Raw genomic sequence first — 19,797 nt, forward strand, 5'->3', positions numbered from 1 at the left:
ATCAAATTTCTAGATGCTAAACAAAATTAATTCCATAGATAAACATTTTGTTTACTTTCCAACTGTCTAAATATAGTGAGCTCAGAGAGAGCATGCCTCCATCAAAGCTGTACAATTATAATTTTGTTTAGTTAAACCAATATTTGAGCCAGGACAAAAGGTAGGTAGTCGTAGCAGTGGGTGATGAGAATTAAATCCTCAATCACACTATATGTGACTTTATATCACAATATTCGTATTACGACATGATGAATTGTCTGATGAATCTATTGAGAAGCTATTTTTGAAAACATTACCAGACAAGTCTAATCCAGCATGTTACACTTATCAATGTGATTCATAACCTTTGGTGCAAAATCCTTTATCGTCATAAAGCAGTCTCATTGATCTGTAACTTTGCCTGCAATTATCTAATGCAACCAGATACATTAAAGGAAAACTGCAACTAACGATTATTTTCATTATCAACTCATCTGCAGATCATTTTCTTGAGTAATTAATAAGTTGCTTAGCCTATAAAATGTAAAAAAAAATAGTGTAAAAATGCTGTTTTCAATTTCTTGTCAATCTGTTGAGATTAAAACGTTCCTGGGAACATAACTTTAAGGTTTCTCTCTCGTGTATATTTGTGTGGTGTTCAAAGACATGGAGTTGGTGTCTCTGGGGACAGTAGCTGTCGCATACATACGAAGGGGTTGCGTCCCTCCACCCCACAGCGGTTTACTGAAGCTCGGCTTGGATGCCAGGCGCCGTGGCGTAGCGTGGAATCTATGAAGAGCCACTTTGAAATTGTCAAAATGCAGAGGAGATGCTATTGGGAGGGAAAATAAATTTGACACGGGAGCGGGAAACCCTCTCGCCTCACCCAGGTCAAGAGTTGAGGCATCTTTGTGTGAATTCCCCTGTTTTACTTTTCTGTTTATCTCAGATTTTTTTAATAAGCTCTTATCTATCACACATTTTCAGTACAAGAACACAGCAAGATTTCTAGTATTGTCATTATCGATTAATCTGCCAGTTACTTTCTCAAATCAAATTAACGGTTTGGTCTATCAAATTGCAGAAATTATTGGCAGAATGCAATTACAATTCCCCAAAGCCCAATGCAATGTCTTTAAATTGCTTGTTTTGTCTGACCAACAATCCCAAACCCAAAGACAGCCAGTTTACTATCACAGAAGACGAAGCAAAACCAGCAAATATTCATATTTAAGAATCTATCAAATAACTTGTGATTTCAGTTTTATACAGTGCTGTGATTTCAATTCTCACACTCCTCACAGTTCAATACTCGGCTGGCAGTTGAGAGATTTAAGATTATTTGAGTTATTATAAGTAACTGTGTGTAAAAGAGGAAAAGCACAAGTGTGAATTAGCAAACATAAATGTCAGCTGTGATTATGACTAAAGTCAGGTTTTGTCCACAGCAGCTGGCAGTAATGAGTACACACTGACATGCACAAGCACATTTGATTCATTTAATCCAATTAGCGCAGCGCTCAGAACAGTCAGACTGTCACGTAATCCTTTTTATCTACAGTAATTGTCTTAATGGGAGGACTGTCGGGTGAGACCTAACCTGTTTCAACATACAGATTTATAAACAATACTCCAGTTTTAGATCATATAAACTCATTGCCCAGATGTGATTGTATTTTTTTTTTTTTACTTTGCAGAGCACAGTAGAGCTAATTTAGATTTAGAAAACAAACAACAAGATGTAATAACATGAGTCTTATCAGTTTTTAAATTAATTTGGTTAAAGCTCATCAACAAATCCTGTTACTTCCAACTGTAAACACTTGGGACTTAATTAGATTGTTGTCTTAATGGGATTACTCCTGAAGCATGCAAAAATTATGGTGTTTTTGTTGAAGGCCCAGTGGGAATTGAACCCCTAACCAAGGCGGTGTCAGTGCCTTACTGTTGAGCTAGTAGATAAACAGTGAGACACAAAAAAACTCCCCGTCTTTGGCTTCCCATGAATATGTTAAACGCAGGAAAGTGGGTTAGATTGGGAAAAGTAATTTGTCATCAGTTTTTTTTACAAGGTCACATTCCTTCAACAATCAAAAATAAGTCTCCAAAGTGAGAGAGTTCAGCCCTGTGACCACTGGCAGTGAAGCTTTTTTTTTTTTTTTTTTTTTTTTTTTTTTTCTCTCTCTCTCACAGAAGCGTGTGTGTGTGTGTGTGTGTGTGTGTGTGTGTGTGTGTGTGTGTGTGTGTGTGTGTGTGTGTGTGTGTGTGTGTGTGTGTGTGTGTGTGTGTGTGTGTGTGTGTGTGTGTGTGTGTGTGTGTGTGTGTGTGTGTGTGTGTGTGTGTGTGTGTGTGTGTGTGTGTGTGTGTGTGTGTGTGTGTGTGTGTGTGTGTGTGTGTGTGTGTGTGTGTGAAGATGGATGAGAGAAGGAATGAATCATCGGGTATGTGTGTAGGCGATTGCCCTCTGTTGGTTTTCCTCATTTCCATCAGTAGTGATCATCAAAGTATTTGTATATTTGCGTTTGACTATATTATTGTATTTGTACGTTACTGCCTCACGTAAACAAACGTTTTAATGGCTGATTTCCATGTTTTTCCGCTGGAGGTGAAGGGTCATGGGGTGTTCTCTGGATTAATAAAATGACGCCACACATTAGGTTAATGCACGCCTTTCGTTGGATAACTGCTATAATGAGATGCTAGTACATCATTCTCCTCATTACAATGGGTTTCTGTTTACCCTTTTCTTTTTACCGACACCAAGCACTTTCTCATGCTCGTCCATCAGCAGATTATTGACAATCTGATTCCATATTCCCATGAAACCTGGACTGATCAGCTTCAGATGAAAATAATTCGATAAGATTATGAAGCTAAATCAGACAGACTTTCCAACTCCTGAAGTGATTTTTTTTCAGGATCAATTTAAAACTAATTCACTGTGAAAAGACCTCTGTGCTTCTGTTGAACAGCAAGATGGAGTTGTCTAGCGTCTTTGAAATTCATGGTTTCGATATGTCTGCTGCTGACTTTCATCAATCAGGCTCCAAATGAGAACTATGTTGTTTACAAAGGATACTTGTTTTTTTTTAAACATTTCTATTTATTTTTTGATTTAACATCAATTTTATGTTTTGTGCAGTGTTATATTTAATATGACTTGTGTACTCTGCTGTCTGCTTGTTCAAATGTACCTCCTCCACAGACCATAGTTCTCCATGACTTCTAAAGGGGTTTAAGCCAAAATTCTGAATATTGCACTCGTCCTTACCAGCCCCAAGGCCCTTAATAACGTAGCCCCCTCCTACCTCCAGGATCTGTTCTCCAGTCCACCCTCCCTTGTTGCCTCAGGTCCCGTGGTACAGAACCTGGGATTACGGGGCCTCTTCAGTTACTGCTGCCTTTCTCTGGATTTCTTCTCTAAAAATCAACCTGTTTCAAAATGCCTTCCCTTCCTAACCCCAAAAAACCCTAGTTGTAATGTTATTAAATATATTTCAACCCTAATCACGTCCAAACTGAACATTTTCAGCAGTTCTTGGATGGATTGCCATGAAATTTTATACAGACATGTTCATCAGAATGAATCCCACTTACTTTGGCGACCCCCTGACTTTTTCTCTATCACCACTACAAGGTTGACGTTTGTGGTTTTGAGGACAATGTTTTAATTTGATGGATTGTAGTGCAGCCTCACAGAGCTGCTAGCATGACTGTAAACTCTTGTTATCTTGTAAAATGTGTTTTTGTTATGTTATTAAGTATGGGTTATTAATGTTGTGTGTTCCAGGTGTCGGAGCTCGAGGCCCAGCTGGGGCATCCTGCTGCTGGTCAGACTGCTAGAGAGGAGCTGAGTCAATCAGTGGAGGAGCTGGAAGCCCTGCTGAGTGCCAAAGATCAGGCAAGACACCAGTTCAGTCCATCCATTACACACTCTCCAAATCCATTTACCATCCTAAAGGGAACCTCAGTGTGAAAAGCCAGCTGATTCAAACACTTTCAGTTTGTGAATATAGAGTCTCCATCTGAGGTTCATTTATGCTGGAAAAAACCTGAAAACATGTAGAGCCGGCGTTTGGTTTTTCCGTTTGCGGTATAACAAATCTTGCTATGGTGAAGACATGACCCGCCCTACTCTGCCTCTGACTGGCTTACCCTGATATTCATACTCTAAACAATCTCACTCCTCATGCCTAACTTAATCAATCAAACCAACGAAGGCAACGAGTAGGGTGGGTCATGCCTTCGCCAAAGCAGGATCGGTAATTTAGCTGGCCGTTCCGCGCTGCTGTAGAAACATGGCGGTGCAACATAGCAGACTCAATCTAAGGTATCGAAAACACAGCAATTCATTTTCAGGTGATTATACACTAAAGAAAACACACTTGTTTATATTATATTCCATTTCTGCCAATAGATCCCCCTGAATGCTACACACCAGCCCTTTAAGGCTCTGAATGAGATCTTTCTGGTTCAGTAATCTTGTTTTTATCTCAACCAAGAGGCAATTACTAAACAAAATGTTGAGAAGAGAATGTGCTTCGGGGGTTTTACTTATGCCCTTCTAGTGTCTATTTATATTAGATCCTTAATTTATCTTCACGGCACTGTAATTGTTTTTGTGGATTCATTAGTTTGGTCGGACAAAGAGCTTTTATAAAATACCGCAGCATCACAGGATTGAGACCAGATGAGACAAGATGCAGATGTCCAGAGCTGCCAACTACATCTCAAGTGAAATCAGGGTTTCTGACTCACTTTCATAACTGTTTCCAAGCTTGGCTTTAATATGAGTTTTTATGATGCCAAAGTATCATCTTGTGAATATTTAGGGCCACGTCAATGTCCATCAAATGCATGCTGGGCACACTCAGCCAAAGCCCATTTTCTCTGGATAAATAAAACGGATATCAAAGTGAATTATTCCTTTAAAGCCACTCGCTGCTGTCCTCCAGCCTCATTAACATAACCATGTCACAGACATGGTTATGTTAATGAGTTTTGGCAACCGGATTCGTGCAAGGTCACAGTGGTTTCCATGGGGGCTGAATCACCCTCCTCCCTGGAAACATCAAGGTGTCTCACAACTTATCACCAACCTGATAAATGACTCTTTTTAGGGCCACATCAAATATTTTGGTGCAAAACACAAGACAAATATCCCGTGATCTGACAAACGGGGATGGTGGATGTGTTGGGAAAGCGGTGTGAACGAGGTGTTGTGACAGTTTGCAATTACTGTTTTTTTCAGGAAATTCACAATCTACAGAGCAAGAAAACAGATGTGGGTGAGCTGGAGAGGGAGAGAGAGGAGGCCATAGAGAGACTCCAGGTAAGATGACAACTGGCTGAGTGTGTTGTTGCCTTCCATAAAACATCGTGTTGCAGTCAACGTCGCTATACTTGTGTTGCTGGGAATTGGCACACACTGTATTTGAAAATGAGCTGTCAACGCTTGAGTGGTAAGTTTTTCTTTATATCATCCTTGAGGAGAAAAACTGAACTGCTGTGTGTCTTGAGAAGTTACCAACACTTGAAAGACAGACTTTTAGCAGACCTTTTGATTTTCAAAGCTCTTATAAAACATGATGAATGGGACTGGTTGGTGGCACTGCTGCACAAATTGGCTCTTCTCACCTACATTTTCGTTGTTACCTAACTTAGTAGAGCTTGTATTATGTCAGGACAGTAGGAAAATGACTTCATTGACAGGAAGGGAGATAAAAGCATTTCATCTTCACTTTGAGCAGAGACATTCATTTATTTATTTTTTGCAATTGATGCTTGTGATTCAGTTGCTAAGAAGTCACCAGTTCAGTCTTGAAATGTTTTTTGTCCTCTACTAGTGCACGCTGTTTTGCAGATTTCTACTCTGCAGAAATGTTCATGGTGTGTTTTGTCTTTACCATGTTACATTTATTTTTTACATTTTCCCATCATGTTGTGGTCTCAGTCCATTTGATATCTGTAGTCTTATAGCTTTTTTTATAGTAAGAAACACAGAAGTATTGCCGAGTGCTGACCGGCTTACATGCTGTTTTCTGTTGTTCTCCAAACCAAACAGAGGCACAAAGCTGACTAATGGAAAATCAAAGTGCTGATACTGTACCTATAACGGAGACAGCACAGTTCAGACCTGCAGCAGAGAATCAGTACAGGAGAACTAAGGACTTCAAGGAGAAAACACATAGTATTGAGCCTCCATGCTAGTGCAGGAGATTGTACCTGATGCATATTGCATAGCCTTAATTAGGTCCTTCATCATTTTTAGTAGTGGTGTCAGTTGTGAATTATGTATATTCATATTTGACCTGTTCTGTCCTTGTGGTCATTCCATACTCTATTCATGGGTGCATTTGGCATTCAAAATGATCTCATAAAGCACAAAATTGCACATTTAAATTTGTGGTCTAAACAGTTTAAAGCAAATAAGCCTGTTATAACATTCTCATTTAACTTTATTGCAGTCAGCAGCCACACAGGGAGTGAGGAATTTACAGGCATTTAAAGGTGTCATATTTGAAATTTATGGCATTTCGACAGCCTCCACACGGCTCTCAAGCCAGTGGCTTGCAGCTAAAGGGGCTAACGGTGCAAACAACAACATGAAACAGCAGTGCTGACTGAGCTAACGGTCTTTACCTGAGGTGGAACCAGTGGGGGGGTGCTATGCTTTCGTAACGAGCACGGCACTATCCGCTTTAAACGCCTTATGTGAGCAGTGCAGAGCATCGACCGTAAGCTAACCAGTGGGGAACGCTCACATGCATTTAAATATACTAAAAGGCATGTACAACTGCCCTGGCGATGTAAACAAAGCAAGGCGAAGCTCGGATAACAATGTGCATGGAGGGAGAGCGATTTCATTCTCTGCTCAGAAATTTAAATGTACAGAAATACACAAATACTGTACAGAAAGAGTAAAGGCATGTAGACATACACTGGGATAAATGGTACTAATTATTATTGCAGATATAAACATTTGTGTAAAAACAAAAGTACTTGTGATCCGTCTTGCTTGCCCAACTTTAGCAATGTAAAGCAAATGTTTATTATTGTCAGCCCTCTATCCCACTAATAATCGGGACATATTTATGGATATAGCAAAAATAACAGCAGGAAACCGTCTACTTCAGGCTTACTTTCTTTACCAGAGCGATTAACATTACTCCCTCCGCAAGGTGTATTCCACAAACAAATTCATTATAAACATTTAAAAGCACAGGTTGCTTATGTTATGTCACAAAAGTACAAAGAAAGCATACAATTTGGACACCAGCACATGCAAAAAGGATGAAAAAACTGTATTTACAGTTAATGTGTCCGTAGGATCTGGAGAGACAAAACGGAGACTTGGAGGAACGGGTCCAGAGTGCTGAAAAGACGCTGGCGTCGAACCAGGAGGAGCAGAACCAGGCGGCGGGCGAGGTCCGACGCGTCATCGACGTCCTTGACGTTAAAATCTGCGACCTGAACGACTTGAGACAGAGCCTGGCAAAACTCATCGACAAATAGCCACTGCGGTGGTTGGGCTGCATCTCCACAGTCAGCACTGGTTCCACCCATGTCGCCTTGATTTGTGTTTTACTGGTTTATCAGCAGAGCAACAATCAAAGCAATATGTAAGAAACGCACTGGTGTTTACCTTCATGGATCTCTGTTTTTAAGATCCGTGCAGGTAAACGGCAGGTTTCACAAACCTCTTTAAGGTGTTCTGTGCAAAATAAAAAGTCACATTAACACTGCAACCTTGGTATGCTTATCATAAACAGTTGATAGTGTGATATCACTGGCTACTACTTGTTTTTCCATATCATAGTTCCCAGCAGCTGCATGTCCTTCAGCACCCTGAAGAGGATGATATGATATTTGCAACAAGTTTTTACTCTGTTCACCGTCTGCCATCACTGAACACTCTGAAAGCTTTTGAGCAATCTGCTCTGGAAGAACAACGCCTTCTTCCTCTTTTTGAGGCCTTAGTAATCCAGTGTATTTTGTCAAAGTTTTACCAGGTGGTTTACAATGTAAAATGCTGAGTAGTGGCTGCTAGAAGCTGTTGGTCTTTTCAGTGATGGACTCAATTGTTTATGATAGTATAACTGATGTCTCAAAAGGACTGAAGTAATGAAAAAAGGCCCTTTTTAAAGAGCCACCAAACTGATTTTAAGCTTGCTATTTTGCAAAAGTAGTCACTTCCAACAAGTATCAAAGGATTGTCTACTTGTTAGTCTATTTTGTGTAATGTACATGTATTTAATACAAAGCTGGCAATCCTTTTGTATTCAAATTTTCTCTGACTGAATTCAATTCAATTCAATTTATTTTTGTATAGCCCAAAATCACAAATTACAAATTAGCCTCAGAGGGCTTTACAATATGTACACATTTGACATCCTCTTGTCCCGGAACCCTCACAGAATTAAGAAGCAATAGTAGCAGTAAAACTAAAAGAATCAAAAGAAAATGGCCCAGCGTTGTTCTGTTCTGCAGAGCTCGAGGTCTCAACCATTCAACCATGAGCACAGACGGCAAAACTGCAGTCCTGTAACAGCGGGACACGCATCAGGACTTCAGATGGTTGTAAAATAAAATTTTACGGACACTTTTTACTCGTATACTAAACATAAATATTTGATCATAATTCTGGACATTTGGTTCACAGAAAAAACAAAGTGGCAGTTTTGTTTACTGCAGTTTGGCAAAAGACTGTGATACATTACACAGTCGGAGGCCTACACATAATAGTCCTGTATGAATAAGCCTTTTACATATGCATTTTCTCATTATTGGTAGGTCTCAGAAGTCACTGTGAGAAAGTCAACTAGGAAAAATGAAGACTAGCTATACCTGTAAAATGTCTGCTTTTACACAATAACAACCTTGAGTTCATGTTCATGTGACACCCTGCCTGTAATACTGTGGAGATGCACCCAGTAGGAGTTTTGTCAGTATAAGGACACACTGAGGCAAAGACCCTGATTAAAGTTGGCTCCAGTTCACCATCAGCAGCCTGGGCTGGTCTAACGCCAGCCAGAACATCAACAAACTCAGAGATGCAACAACCTGCTCCCATTCTGTCCTCTGAGGATCTTCAGCGTATAACCGGTTTTTGTTCATGTTTCATGAGGACTGCTCTTTTCTCACCACTTTATTCTATTATTCATGTTCATCGATGGGTTACTCAGTGAGGATGGGAAATCAGAGATGGCTACCAGCTGAATTTCTGCTAAATTCCAGCTGCAGGTGGTAGGTTTGTCCCTTCCACCAGGCCACTTTGACAGGTAGATCAGCATTTGAAGGAAAGGTCCAGATGCGTCACTGTGGTCTGTGGACAGAGACGCTGCTTTCTCCCCCTGTTGAGTTGAACCTGAGATTTCACTTGATTATGTTTGTGCCGAGCTTGATTTTGTTTACATGTGTCAGTGTTCACAAAAGGTTCCAGTTCTACTTTTTCTGTGTTACTCAACACTATCATTTACCACAATAGTAATAATAACCCCAGAGAGGCTCAGTGGAGCCGCAGAGCACTGCATGAGCGCTGCAGAAGCCCTGTACCTACCAAGGAATGTGAAGCTGTGCACAATATTTTGCAGTGTGCAACCGGAGATTGCTAGAGTTCAAAAGCACAACTGCAGTAGTTTAGTTAATGGGTACTTAATTGACTTGCTTGTCGGCTTTATATGTGTCCTTCTGATGCACAGTAGCTATCGGTCTTTGCTTCTCGCCCCGATGATTTGATTTCTTCATATGACGGTAATAAAGGTTAAAATAATGTGCAATCTTTAGCCGATGATGCAGTAACTGCCAGAATCATACTAAAATGTCAAAATGTGATTTAAGCAGGTCATAACAAAATCTGTTGTGATAAACTACCAGATAATGTACTAGAAACCGTGTATTACCAGCAAATATTACTTTGTATGGGTAGTACCATTTTCAACTGATGGTGTATTTATAACTACAATTTATGTTATAGCTCAAGTTCATTTTTCTGTCTTACAAGATAATACAGAAAAACATCACCTCTACAGTTCAACAAGGCTAATACAGTAATGACAGTTAATGTTGCTATTGATCACATTAAGAGTTTATATTGTACCTTCAGTAAATTAAGATTGACATTTCATCATTCTGACAAGTTACTACACTAACTGGGAGTTCTGACTTAGCAATAATGTTTCCAGCATAGATGCCTGTTCATGGTTATAAGTGATGAGACCTCTGCGAAGCCTGTACCCATCCATTTTAACAGAAGGGTTTTTGTCACAACTGTTGTTTTTTTTGGCTTCACCAGATTATGACAGATTGCTACCAGCCTTTTATCGAGCATGAAGAAAATGTGGAGGCCATCGGCTCCTTAGCACGAGCTCCTCACAGTTGTCAGAAACACTTTGCTTCACAACAGCCTTATTCCAGTGTTTCATTAACGCACAACTGTAAATACAGAGTGGTTCCTGTATACACAGAAAAGACAGTCCTCTAACTTAAAAGGGTGTAACACCACATGTAAGTGTTTAAGGTACACAATATAATCAGTGTTGTCATTGTTAATAGAACGTGAATTCAATCTTCAGTATTATGTATTTACAACAGGTTTGAGGAGAAATCCACCTTATTTTTGAGACTATTTAGGGACCTGTTGGTGGTGTACATATTGTTTATTGCCGTTAATTGAAACAATATGTAGCAACAGGTCTGTAAATAGTCTAAAAGATAAGGTGGATTTAGAATATTCCTCAAATACACTAGAATAAGGCCTTTTTTAAACATCTGTTACAAGAGAATGCAGTACCAAAGATGCACTGTCATGCGAAAGCCACAACTGGAATAAACTTCATGATGCTGAAGTTCATCTCAATCAAATTTCTTTTAACATTTCACCTTTTAGTGAGACTCAAAATACCTCATTTAGTCGTGGTTAGTTTCGTTGAAATATTGGTAAACTGTGGAATGGTGTTCGTCAGTTCAAGGCGGCTATTTTGTCGTTTCACAAGAGTAAATGAATTAGAGGTGTTTGTATGGTATTTGACATTGTGAAATAAGTTCCATATATTTGTATAGAACTGTTTAACATTAAAATGCAATCATGCAATGTCACGGCTGTGGTCTGTGATGGGAGGGCAAGAAACTCATGGTTTTGTCTACACATACAATTTAATATATTTCCTTAAATTATATTTCAGTTGCCAGAAGGTGGCAGGTATGATACTGAATCTCTATGAGCTGATTAAGGCCAGGTGTTAAATTCTGTGATAAACATTTGTAGGCACAGACGGTACCTTTTTTGCTACTACCAGCTACTTGAAATGTGTTAGGCTGTATCGTTAACGATGCAGTTCAGTCGAGTGATATTGTGCATATAGGCTGAAACAACCAGCATGTGCTAATGTGACCACTCCCAATCGGCAATGTGCCAGTCATGTTTTGGAGAGCAAGAAGCAGGTTAACTGAATTACCCTGATAACTCAGTGAACAGGCTTCTGACATAAATTACTTGCCAAATTCTTCTCATTATCTTTTGTCTTCTTTGGCAAACAGTGACTAGAGTTCATTTGGTCTGCTTACTTTTTCCTCGCAGTTAAAATTACCTGCACAGCCTCAATCATGTATTGAACACATTAATTCAAATTAAACCAACAATTCACCATTTCCTCCTGCCACTGAATAATACAAGTCAGACAGGATCACTTTCTTACATTTATTTGAACACAAAATGGCATAGAGAATCCATTCAGCCAAAATGTCTACTTCAGCTTCTTCTTGGGGCGAAGATTGTTGGTGTGTCCGCACTTCTTCTTGCGGCAGTTGACAGCACGGGGGTGCAGACGGGCATAGCACCTGCAAAACAAGTGGTCAGGGGACAACTATGAGAATGTCTCCTGAACCAAATTGAAACACTAAAAAGATGTTTCTTGTGCTCAAAAATGTAAGAATACGTGTGCCCAAAGACAAAGAATTACAACAATTTCTAAATTTAAGGGCAGGTATTTGAGATTGGCCAACATCTTAAGTCAGTAAAACAGATCCTAAACTGACCCACTGATGCTGAATTTTGCCATTTCCGCCCATGTTTTCACAATTTAACCAAAACACCCTGCTACCAAATTACAGTACACTTCCATTTTACTTTAAATCCATGTAGCTAATTACTTTAATTCAGTGAAATACTTTTTTTTTTTTTTACCCGCTTGTGGTGCCATTACTTCACAGTAAATCACAGCAGTATTGTACACACTTTAAGTTAAAGAATAGACTGCTTGGTGATTTTCAAGACTTACTTGCGGCAGATCATCTTGTCACAGTTGTATTTCTGGGCCAGCTGTCTGAGAGAAGGCTCAATGATGCCACCACGCAGACGCAGAACCAGATGCAGAGTGGATTCTGGTGGCCAATTCAAAAATGTCAATGTCAAGCTCAGTCACAGGCACAAAATAAAACCTTTGACAATAACCAGGTGCGTTGTAAGAGCTTCCAGTTCTGACCAACGTATTGCTTATCTAAGGTCCACTGTGACTATTGACACATGAACTGTTACCTTTCTGGATGTTGTAGTCAGACAGTGTGCGTCCATCCTCAAGCTGTTTGCCAGCGAAGATCAGACGCTGCTGATCAGGGGGAATTCCTGCAAACACAACACTTATCAACCAAGCTGTATTCAACATTTGATCATGAACATTCAATAACAAAAAGGCAGAGATGCCAAGTTCCTTCAATGAAATTAAGTAGCATGACGATCTGAATGCTGGGCCTGAAACAGAGTAACGTCACACCTTTCGACCTAATCTACCAACATGCTCTAAATGAACTTCTTAATACTTCAATTTACACACATTGTTCTATCACACTTTGCAAAAATAGTAAACCTGAAGGTAAGAATGGGCTTTCAAAGACATTTTTGTAAACTCAAAGAGTAGCGGCAAGTGTCTAGTTAAACTACCAAGACTTGTTAAGACGGAAGTTAAAAGTGACTGCTTACCTTCCTTGTCCTGGATCTTTGCCTTGACATTTTCGATAGTGTCGCTGGGCTCAACCTCAAGGGTGATGGTCTTCCCCGTCAACGTCTTCACGAAGATCTGCATGTTTGCAGGCTGCGATAGAGGGAAAACTGCAGTTAGCTCTGAGTCTAGACGTTAACATGACGTTAGCTAACTGGCTAACCACGGAACTGTCCGCATCTTTCACACCAAGTCAGCGACACACAGACCCGTTCACATTCGTTAGGAACAAAATGGCAATGCCGTCACTTTTTTAAACTATAATAATCGTGAGAGATTACGCTAGCTTTTGATCAGCAGCTACCGATGTGTTAGCTAATGTTAGCAACAGAGTGGACTTGACGCGAGGCCTCGCCACATGCGCACCGTTAGCGTGGCGCTTAGTCACAGTTTTCTCTATTTTCTGCCTTCGAAACGGACCCACAGTACTCAGTACACATTTTCTGTCGATATACGACGACTAATATATTGTCTTAATCGCATTCAACCACTCAAATGTCACTATAGATCGATAAATAAGTGCTGGGCAAAATGTGTACCCACCCGGCCGCTAGCTGAGCCTAAACGAAAAGAGAGCGGAAAAGGCTGACGCTGGGATACGTCACTTCCTCTCTGAGTGTTTCCATGGGAATAAAATCATGCGAGTGCATGTTGAATTTTGACAAACGGATACCAAATGTATTATTTAGAAACATTACAACTTATTTAGCCACATTTCGTTTAGCGAATGGTCCAGAATTTTTTTTTAAATATTGCTATTCTTATTGGATGTTTTAATATATATTCCCAAATTGTATTCTACAAAAATAGACGGAGGCGAAATCGAGCAGAATGATTCACTTTAACAGCTGACAGGTATTTAAAACAACGCATACGTGTCTCGTTAAACAGCTTAAAGATTGAGAAACGGTGTTTAGTTGAATTTTAAGGGCCTAAACTCATTTGCCCTTTATTTTATGAGGGTTTAGTGTGTTAGGGATTCAGTCCAGTATGTGTACGTGGCTGGACATGACTGCTCTAAAATTAAGTTTGACTGACATCTACTGTTGTCGTGTTGAACCACTTTGTGAACGTGGACAAAACAGCATAATGTGTCAATTTGCAATACAGTGTCGTTTCAATAAATGTTAAATTAAATTACATACAATTTGTAGGGCAGCCTACTTTATTTTCTATAACAATATTTCCATAATGTGAACGTTATATCCCAACAAAGCCGGTCTAAAAACCAGGAACATGTTATTATTTTCTGACAAGTCATTTCTTAAGTGTGAGGATTTATTTTTGTGATCTTGTTGTGGAATAAAATGTTAATTTTGTGTGTGTCCAGTCCACTTATTGCACGTAGCCAGGTAACAGGACACCATGGCATGCATTTGTGTCTCTGCAGCAGCAGCAACAGTATCCATCATCGTGTTCCACAGAGGTTTCCATGGTGAGCCATTGTGGCATTTTTCACCTGCTGCATGATAGATAGCTTAACCAACGAGTTACAGTAATTTAAGGGCGACACTGGTATCCAATATAACTGCAGTGGTTTAAAAAACCTGATGCCAGCTCGTCCTGTAGGCAAAGACTTCCTCCCGTCTACCAACAGGAACAATCCAGTTGCATTTTTAACACGTTTCCAGGAGGACTTCCAGTCCTTGTCTTCCAAGAAGGCTAAGCCTTTTCGAGCGCCCACCCCAGTTCAGGTGGACCACAAGGACTTGAGGTAGATCAAGGAGTAGCAACTCACAGAGGCGATAGTGTCCTACCACCATCACCCATTGCCACAGCTCACTCGTACCCCACTCTGGACTGCGCTTTACACCAACTTCAAGATGCAAACAGACCCCGGAGAGGTGGCTTTCCTCACCACACCGTCCCAGAAATTACGGCCCCAGCCCTTCCAGACCCCTCCCACTCCCATACGACAAACAGAGGCCAACAAGAAGATCCCGCATTTGGAAAAACTCCCAGAAAGCACCTACGAAGCCTCCTTCACCCCACACCGCCACTGTCCTGTTGTAAAAGCCAGGCCTAAAAATCTAGGTTAGTGACAATTAAATTAAATTCTGATTATAGCTGCACTTCTAGAAAAAAAGGTTAATTCAGTGCTAAGCCATAAATGATTGTACATCATCATCGACTTGAATCTTTGTGGCGGTTCAGCAGAATGTAATTTTACATTTTTTTCTCTGTAGTAGAGGGTTTTCCCTCATTAAATTGGGACAGGCGCTGTCCCAGTTATGTCTCCCACCACAACACCACCTTCCAGGGAGCCTGGGGCACAGCGGCTAAACCTGTGGAACAGCAGGTAACACAGCAGTAGATGTTGGGCATGAGCTATCATGATCAAAGAAGGTTTTTTAGGTTTTTAATCCAACCAGACACTCCATGGCTTGAATGAAAACCTGCAGACTCTCGAGGGAAACTGTTGCCATACGACTTATACGTTGATTTTAGAAGTCACAGTGAAAAAGATTAATTCTCCCAATAGTGTCCAGTCCACTTAGCACTGGAAGCCATTTCAACTTCTGCTTGAGCTCAGATGTAATGCAGAATCCTGCCTGAGCTGAGCTGCAGACACATTAGCACATCTTTATTTAAAACATCATCACCTCGAGGCTAAAAACTGCACCAAAAGCTCTCGATTTACTCAAGTTCTGTACTTAAGTATATATTTGCCATTTTCTCTGACTTCAGAGACAGACTGAGGTCAAACCAGAAGGCAGACTAAGGTATTGAACACTCAGCACACTGTGTGCATGCTAAGGGAAGATACACTATGACCTGGAGTACCAGCACTGTCAGCTTGGAGTAGACCCAAGCGGGACAAGGGTATTGACCTTTTTATGCTTTCCATGAAATGGGTGTTATTAGCTCAAACCGTGACTGTTATTCACATTGTCTTTCTTCAGCACTGCTCAGTGGTTCTGGGTGATCCTGTGAAGATTGTAGAGAGAGAGACAACCCACGCTGCATCATTCAGCTGGCCCGCTGCCTGCAGGTCTGCAGCCATTCTGCCTCACTGGAAAAACTCCCGTCACATCACTCAGTTCACATCCTATATAAAGAGTCGTAAAACTGTAGAAAAAACAGTGGCTATAGGGCCTGGTGTCATCCTTCAGATCTCTGTTCAGACCTCTCTTGCTTTCACTGCATGATTTGATGTGATGCCAGCAGTTTGAGGCATCTTGCATGCTAAAATTGATTTGTGATTGAATTAAAAGCCTCAAAAACAACTTTTTCAGAATTAGAATTGTCAGTCTTTTAAAGCTCACTATAACTGGTGTTGAGTTTATCCCCACACAAATATAATAAAAGCATTATCTGATATGGTTTTTTGATACAGGCCACCTGTGGTGACGGAGCGTTTGAAGCTCAACCTTGAACATTACTCTCAGAACTCATGGTCAACAACATCCAGAGAAGCCTTTTGCTACCGCAAACAGGGTGAGTGTTCTCTGTGTTAATCCGTCAGTTTCCATTCTTGCAAACTGACGATTCAGATCTATTACTTTAATTTCCCATGGTGAAGACGTCTTGATTGCATTAAGTAACGACACAAGCTGCTTTGAACCTTCAAATACTAATAGGTCCCCAAATCGGCAAATTTTTAAAATGCATTTGAACTCACGTCGGTACTGTTCACTATATGTGAGTAAACTGTTCAAAGCAGATATTGTTTTGTGCTAACAGTAATGAACAGTGTTCATTAGGTGAAGGCTGTGTGTGACTGTACAATGCCCTTACATTTTCACTATTTGTAAATTTGTCTTAAGGACATTCTAAACCAATCAAACTAAGATGACACAATATTGAGCTACATATGGAAGGCTACTTTATTAATCCATCTTAGTTATCCTGCCTGGATTTGGTTTATATCCAAGCAGATCCAGTCGTTTTGATCAAAAGGGACCACGATATCAGTTCCTTACCCAAGGGGGACACTGATAAGAAGCGCAACAAAGAGAGGATGTCGTTCACCACCAACAGAATCTCCTTCCCTGATGTGAGATAAGAGATCTTCTGCACAGTTATTTCTTTCTGTATTTATAATAGTATTGATACATATATTGCTTTAAAGTTTAAACATAAAAGTGAACATATTTAACTTTAGTTTAATTTATGATCCTCCTAGCAGAACCACTCAGAGTGTTCAGTGTGTTTGCCCGGGGCTGACCTGATGACCAAGAGCCATGTACAGTTCGGCTCACCCTGTCTGTCGAACCTGTACTACTCAACCACGGCCAAAGAACACTACTGCAAACGGGACGGAGAGCGGGCCAGACCAGCTGTCCAGCTGTCGGGCAACATGAGTGGACCAGGTGATGGACCGGTTGTGTTTGTGTGTTTAAAGAGAGATACATGTAGACATTAACTGTGTTTAATCTGTTTCGCAGAACACAAGTTGAACCCCAGCACCACCGAGACTGATTACCTCCCTTTGAAGACCCGCCGACAGACACCTTGTCTGTAGCAGAGGGTGAGAGATCCCAAAATGAAGTCAAAAATGCCCCTACTCACCTGTGTAATTGTAATAGTAGCAGTAGCAGCAGTGGTGGTTGTTGTCATAGTAGTAGCCAAATAGTAGTTGAAAATAATAATATGATAATAGAATAAAACTGGAATGAGTCCTAAAACCTGATAATGAGTTAGCATTTTTGCACTTCCATTTCCCTCATCTCAAAGTCAATGGGGTTATTTAAAAAAAAACATATTCAAACGTTTTGTTTTACGATATGAAAGACGTCAATAATCCCACTCATGAATTTTTAAGCTTTTACATGTCTAAAAAAAGGCTGTTGCTTACAAGTGGCTAAATGAGACAACAAAACGTCATCACGCCGAACACTAGTCAACCTTTAGCTTAGTGATGTAGTTCGTTTTCATCTAACGTTAGCTTTTTACTTCTGGCGATTGCATTTAAACTTCAAAACTCATGAGAGTTGTGTTCATTTATAAAGATTATCTTGTAAGTTTCATAAACTTTTGTTGGTCGCAGAGCTTATTTTGGCTGGTATTTCTCATCACTTAGCATAACTTTGTATAATAATATGATGTTGTCTGCCTCTTTTTCTGTTTATCATAGAGCAACAGCAGGTTTCCTCTGGTTCATCAGCACTTCAGCAACACCCAAGACAGCCACACCTCTGATCTTGCAGCGTCCTGGCAACAGCCAGTTTTGCACTTATTTTGTCATAAAGTGACTGAGAACAAACACTGGGTCACTTTCTCTTGTGTTCTTGCTCAACTCCTGATAAAAGATATAAAGTCAAATATGTTTTGAATATCCAGCATATTCCACATATTTGACATGCTCTGGATTTTTTCCCTCTGAGTTTGTGTTTCTGAAAACGTAGCTGAGACTTTTTGTCAGTTAGTAGTAATAAACTCAACAACTCAATCAAATGGGCACATACTTACAAACTGCTGCTGTTGTTGTACAAACTACAACACACCAACAAACAATATGCAGTTTAACATTGAAGGTCATAATGTAACACTACAAAGACTAAGTTGTGCTCAAATGGCAGCAGTTTTGAATTTGCATACAAATATACTGTTTTCTCACCATGAACTTTTCTTAATAATATGCAAATAAATCATAGTATTGGTTACATTAGGCCTCATCATGCGACTGGTTGTTGGGCCTTAAAGTCAATTGAGAATTCCAATAAGAAACAAGGAGTAATAGAGATATGAAAATTTGTCATTTCAAGTCATTTTCCTACATTTCCCAGAATTCTCTTCACCAATCCCAACAACAGAGGTGTGGTGTTGTTATATTCTATTCACATGAAGAACATTAACCCTGATCCTATTTCAGCTCATTAGAACGTATAACACCTTTCAATTTCAAGCACGCATCAACTAAACCACTCTGTCAAATCATCCCCCAGTGTTGTGTTTTTCACTGAACTGCATAATGATAATCTTATTTTGCTGATAAATGAATTACTATTTACCAAGAACAGTACAGGGGCCATCGGAGTGTGAAATGTTGAAGCTGTGTGCAAGTTCAACTTTAGCAGTTAGGTGGCTTAAACATAAACCTCAGACTCCCCTGTCGTATTTAGGCCAGGAAGGGAAATAGCCTCGGACTTGACTGTCCAGCTTCCACCCTGTTTACACTGGCAATGCAAACTGCTACGAAGGTTAGCGTCTGTGGCGCAGAAAGATTCTCATCCCCTCCTTCAAGCATGATTGACCACAAAACTATCTATGCTGTTGTAGGAATAACACAGTCTGGACCCTAAGATGCAGGCTCTGCTGATAAAAAAAAAGAAGTTGGCAGGCAAACTGAATCTGGAGTTCATTAACCTGGTGAAAGGCAGCAGTCCAGGTATGGGCTGGAATGCCAGCTGGCCAACAAGCTCAGGTCCAAGGTGTACAGCTGCAAGGACACTCCGGAATAGACTAGACATTCTCCAGTGTTTTGATTTTTTCGCCATATGAAATGTTATTTTTAATTGGTTTACTCCTGAAAAAGTTTGCAAATTAAAAAGGTTTGCAGACAACTGCTTTAGTGATATAATGTGATAAACATGAGACATAGTGATCATGTGAGAGACTTTAAATGCTGAGGCAAATTATCAAAAAACAAAACAGAGGCACCATGTTTTATTAAGGTAGTTCAGATGTCCTTTAAAATGTATTTTATATCAGTCCACATTTTTTTTAAATCTTTTTCTTAGGCATTATTCAAGTATCTCATCACAGACTAGTTGTATATTCTGTACTTATTTCTGTATTTTTTAGAATAGAGAAGGAGAAAATATGATTTAACCGTTTTTAACTGAAAAAGACACACTGCCTTCAACATAAAAGCCTACGA

The 19,797-nt window shown here is 40.0% G+C and overlaps 3 protein-coding genes across 4 annotated transcripts in view; 2 read left to right on the forward strand and 1 right to left on the reverse strand.

Annotated features, from left to right (window-relative positions):
• LOC142946746 (homer protein homolog 3-like) overlaps positions 1–12,838 on the forward strand; it is a 40,622-nt gene extending 27,784 nt beyond the window's left edge. The window contains exons 8-10 of the mRNA XM_076088229.1: positions 3,770–3,880; positions 5,231–5,311; positions 7,309–12,838. Of these exons, the coding sequence (XP_075944344.1) occupies positions 3,770–3,880; positions 5,231–5,311; positions 7,309–7,494 (378 nt within the window). The 3' untranslated portion in view covers positions 7,495–12,838. The remainder of the gene's footprint in view (positions 1–3,769; positions 3,881–5,230; positions 5,312–7,308) is intronic.
• On the reverse strand, positions 11,664–13,619 carry uba52 (ubiquitin A-52 residue ribosomal protein fusion product 1). The gene is made up of 5 exons (XM_076088228.1): positions 13,518–13,619; positions 12,956–13,067; positions 12,515–12,601; positions 12,258–12,360; positions 11,664–11,817 (listed from the first exon to the last, which is right to left on the reverse strand). The coding sequence occupies exons 2-5, from the start codon at positions 13,056–13,058 to the stop codon at positions 11,724–11,726; spliced, it is 387 nt and encodes a 128-aa protein (XP_075944343.1). The 5' UTR covers positions 13,059–13,067; positions 13,518–13,619; the 3' UTR covers positions 11,664–11,723.
• LOC142946744 (uncharacterized) lies at positions 13,539–18,234 on the forward strand. 2 transcript variants are annotated; one of them, XM_076088226.1, is made up of 8 exons: positions 13,539–15,008; positions 15,161–15,273; positions 15,878–15,966; positions 16,312–16,412; positions 16,853–16,971; positions 17,101–17,287; positions 17,363–17,445; positions 18,052–18,234. In XM_076088226.1, exons 1-7 carry the CDS (start codon positions 14,798–14,800, stop codon positions 17,437–17,439), a joined length of 897 nt encoding a protein of 298 aa, XP_075944341.1. In that variant the 5' UTR covers positions 13,539–14,797; the 3' UTR covers positions 17,440–17,445; positions 18,052–18,234. The 2 variants fall into 2 exon arrangements, with proteins under 2 accessions (XP_075944341.1, XP_075944342.1); XM_076088227.1 differs by having other exon boundaries at positions 17,104–17,287.
• Positions 18,235–19,797: the final 1,563 nt, after the last annotated feature.

The sequence above is a fragment of the Anarhichas minor genome, unplaced genomic scaffold (genome assembly GCF_050575085.1).
Source record: "Anarhichas minor isolate MPS153535 unplaced genomic scaffold, ASM5057508v1 ptg000010l, whole genome shotgun sequence".
Classification (NCBI taxonomy): domain Eukaryota; kingdom Metazoa; phylum Chordata; class Actinopteri; order Perciformes; family Anarhichadidae; genus Anarhichas; species Anarhichas minor.

Coding starts and splice junctions, on each gene's coding strand:
- LOC142946744 (XM_076088226.1), top strand. CDS start 14,798: ATGCAAACAGACCCCGGAGAGGTGGCTTTCCTCACCACACCGTCCCAG. Junction 15,009..15,160: donor AGCCAGGCCTAAAAATCTAG/GTTAGTGACAAT, acceptor TTTTCTCTGTAG/TAGAGGGTTTTCCCTCATTA. Junction 16,972..17,100: donor ACAGAATCTCCTTCCCTGAT/GTGAGATAAGAG, acceptor TGATCCTCCTAG/CAGAACCACTCAGAGTGTTC.
- uba52 (XM_076088228.1), bottom strand. CDS start 13,058: ATGCAGATCTTCGTGAAGACGTTGACGGGGAAGACCATCACCCTTGAG. Junction 12,602..12,955: donor AAAGATCCAGGACAAGGAAG/GTAAGCAGTCAC, acceptor TTGTGTTTGCAG/GAATTCCCCCTGATCAGCAG. Junction 11,818..12,257: donor GACAAGATGATCTGCCGCAA/GTAAGTCTTGAA, acceptor CTTGTTTTGCAG/GTGCTATGCCCGTCTGCACC.